The 3,493-nt window shown below is 38.5% G+C and overlaps 1 protein-coding gene across 1 annotated transcript in view; it reads right to left on the reverse strand.

Annotated features, from left to right (window-relative positions):
- LOC106873868 (SUMO-activating enzyme subunit 2) overlaps positions 1–3,493 on the reverse strand; it is a 41,725-nt gene that overhangs the window by 13,820 nt on the left and 24,412 nt on the right. The window contains exons 6-7 of the mRNA XM_014921386.2: positions 2,197–2,318; positions 95–162 (exon numbers count right to left, since the gene is read on the reverse strand). Coding sequence (XP_014776872.1) covers positions 95–162; positions 2,197–2,318 — 190 coding nt within the window. The remainder of the gene's footprint in view (positions 1–94; positions 163–2,196; positions 2,319–3,493) is intronic.

The raw sequence follows: 3,493 nt of genomic DNA on the forward strand, positions 1-3,493 counted from the left end.
GACCAACCCATGCCAGCATGGGAAACAGACGTTAAAGGATGATGATGATGATGAGAGATTTTTTTTTAAGCATTAGTCCAGATGATTTATTTACCAGTCAATTCAGGGTCCTCAGTATCAGGTGAAACATCTTGATCTGGATCGTCTTCCCCAAAAAGTTGGCTGGAGAAAAAAAAAAACAGTATTTGATAATAGATACTACTCAGTGGCTATATCAATATTTTATCTACTTCTGTTTTGATTAAAATAACAGTTATCTATAATACAGTTCTATATTTAAGAGATGAGAAATTATGTACATTATTTACATTTGACGGATATTTGTCCTCATCTTGTATCTATAATTCCATGTCAAATATTTACCCTAAAACCATACTTATAATTTCTAGTTTCATATTTAATATGTCTGTTGTCAACAATTAAATGAAAAAATACTAAGCAATACATAAGTGGAGAGTAGTTATGTCTTGCAAACAAGTGGTACCAGTCGAAAGCTACACATACTGGAAGTCAGCAAGTATATGGGGTCATCAGGAGAGAATGCGCGCAGTTTCAGGGCTTACCTCTCTACGGCATCAATGTGCAACCCACCCCCTCCAACTGATATGAGGCTCCGCTTGCTAGATCAACTGGTTATCAAATAAAGCTCAATATTCTTCAAAAACATTATTAGGTAGCTGAATTTAGTCAAGTCCGTCCTAATAGATAAAATTAAATGGGATTAGGACAGAAGTGTACTACCGATCAGTTCAATATCAAATTAATATAATTATGCTTCTTGCATACATCTACCAATACCTTTCATATCCAGCCACTATAACTCATTTGCTCATCATACTTAGATTAGTCCATTTTTACAGCTTATGTACGGCACTTAACAAATATCTTACACTTCTATTTTTGCCAAAGTCATAGAAGCACCACGTAGGTGCCATGTAAAAAGCACTCAGTACACTGTATAAAGTGGTTGGCATTCGGAAGGGCACCCAGCTGTAGAAACCAAACCAAAACTGATGACTGGAACCTAGTGCAGCTTTCCAACTCTACCCAAACCATCCAACCCATGCCAGCATGGAAAACAGACATTAAATGATGTTTAGATCTAGATCAATCCTAATCAAATAGACTTATGATCAAATGCATACCATTCATATGCCAAAAAGTACTGTCGTCTAAACAGGCTGAGTGACCCACATTTTTTGAACATCAAGGGCTACATTAACCAATGAACCCTTTAAAAAAAAAAAGGATGTGATTTTCAGATTTGACTGCTACCTCTAAACAGGTCAAGTAACAGCAAAGAGGATTCCCTGTTGGACCATTTCAACAGAGGTATCACCAGCATCATGTAATGGACATTAAATGATAATTATGATGATAAACAGATCTCAAAATCTTTTCCAGCCTTTGACAATTCTAGATATGTTGTTGCAATCTCATCTCTGGAAATAATTATATCATCTAGATGTTGGATTTTATCCACATCTTCGATCGATTGATGTCCAATATTTTAAATCTGGGTTTGTACTCGTTAACGGGGGTGGCCGGATCTATCTCACTCTTACAGCAACCGCACTCACACCACCTCGCCCGGTTTGGGGCGTCCTTCCTCCTCAAGCCAACCTTCCCAATCTCCTCCTCCACCTGTCCCCTCCATGTTTGCTTTGGTTGACCTCGCTTTTATGGCTCACTCACTTTAAACTCAAGCACTCTCCTCAGAACATGTTCCTTAGCCCTCTTCAACACATGTCCACTAAACAATTTGGAAAGTCAAAGCCCCAGTTCGTTCAGCTGTTCCCAAAGTTTTGATATCTCCAAAAGTTGGGCTATGAGTAACTTTATAAATGAATCCAGAATTTGCTGTGACAACAGTAATTTTGGGCACTGGAGGCAAACAAATGCAAAGAAATATACACATAGAGATAAAGAGAATGAGACATTACAATTTATTTAACTGAACACAATTGACATAAACACTTCCCCCCCTCCTCATGCACATTAACAGAGAGAGAGACAGAGACAGACAGACAGACAGAGATTAAAATATCTGAGGTCAAGTATGTCAGCATTTAATCATTGATGCTAAAATAGCTGTGCCAAAATGTCTCATACCTGGTCTATAATTCTAACAAGGTTACAGATCAGAAGAAAATAGGTTAAAAATAGGCATGTGCACAAACACACACACATACATACTTGAAAAGATGTTTTGCCCATACAACACAATGAATAGGTTCAGATGGTGTATTCCGGATTGTGCAACCAGGGAATGTCTTTTGAGTGGGTTTTGGTTGGCATTCATAGCACTCCGTTAAACCCTAAAGAAATACACAAAACACAACAGGAATTAATAAAAGACCTGATAAGATAAGAAAATGCAAGAAAAGTAAGTTGAAATTTAATCTTCCTAGTCTGCAAACATTAAACTAACTTCAAATAAACCTAACAGACTGATGATAGCCACCAGTCAGTAACAAAATATCAACAATCTCAGCCTTTCTCCAAACAGAATGTGATCTTTAATATGATAAGCAGGCAACAAATTTACTGTACATGACAATGTTTAAGGTAATACATAACATGCTTTATATCATCAGTGTCATTTAAGGTCTGCCTTCCTTGCTGTCATGGGTTAGACAGTTTGACTGAAACTGGTAAATTGGAGGACTGCACCAGGTTCCAATCTGATTAGGCAAGTTTCTACAGCTGGATGTCCTTCTTAACACCAACCATTCCAAGAGTGTAATGAGTACTTTTTACGTGCCACGACTATGATCTCACTTGGCTTCACGGGTCTTCTCAAGCATGGCATATCGCCAAAAGTCTGTCATTTTTATAAGACAACTTAAAAGCCTTTTCAAATTATCTTGTTTATTACTCACTAAAAAGCACCTTAGCTGATGTTACATAAAAAAACATGAAGCACACTTTGTGAAGTGGATGACATTATGAAGGGCATCCACCCATGGAAGCCAAGCAAAATCAGGCTGGAAACTGGTATAGCTCTCCAGCTTGGCAGTTCAGAACAGACCGTCCAACCCATGCCAGCATGGACAACAAATGTAAAAATAATGATGATGATGATGATGATGATATTCACTATATAATGCAAAGTTTACATCACTTATCACTTACAGATCATAGTTTAATAATAAAGACAGAGAAATCAGAGTATTTTCTTCATTGTAATTCATGAATGATGTTTTCCCACATGGCATCATCATCATCATCATTGTTTAACGTCCGCTTTCCATGCTAGCATGGGTTGGACGATTTGACTGAGGACTGGTGAAACCGGATGGCAACACCAGGCTCCAATCTAATTTGGCAGAGTTTCTACAGCTGGATGCCCTTCCTAACGCCAACCACTCAGAGAGTGTAGTGGGTGCTTTTACGTGTCACCCGCACGAAAACGGCCACGCTCAAAATGGTGTCTTTTACGTGCCACCCGCACAAGAGCCAGTCCAGGGGCACTGGCAACGATCTCGCCCGA

Source organism: Octopus bimaculoides, chromosome 1 (assembly GCF_001194135.2).
Source record: "Octopus bimaculoides isolate UCB-OBI-ISO-001 chromosome 1, ASM119413v2, whole genome shotgun sequence".
In the NCBI taxonomy this organism is placed as follows: Eukaryota; Metazoa; Mollusca; class Cephalopoda; order Octopoda; family Octopodidae; genus Octopus; species Octopus bimaculoides.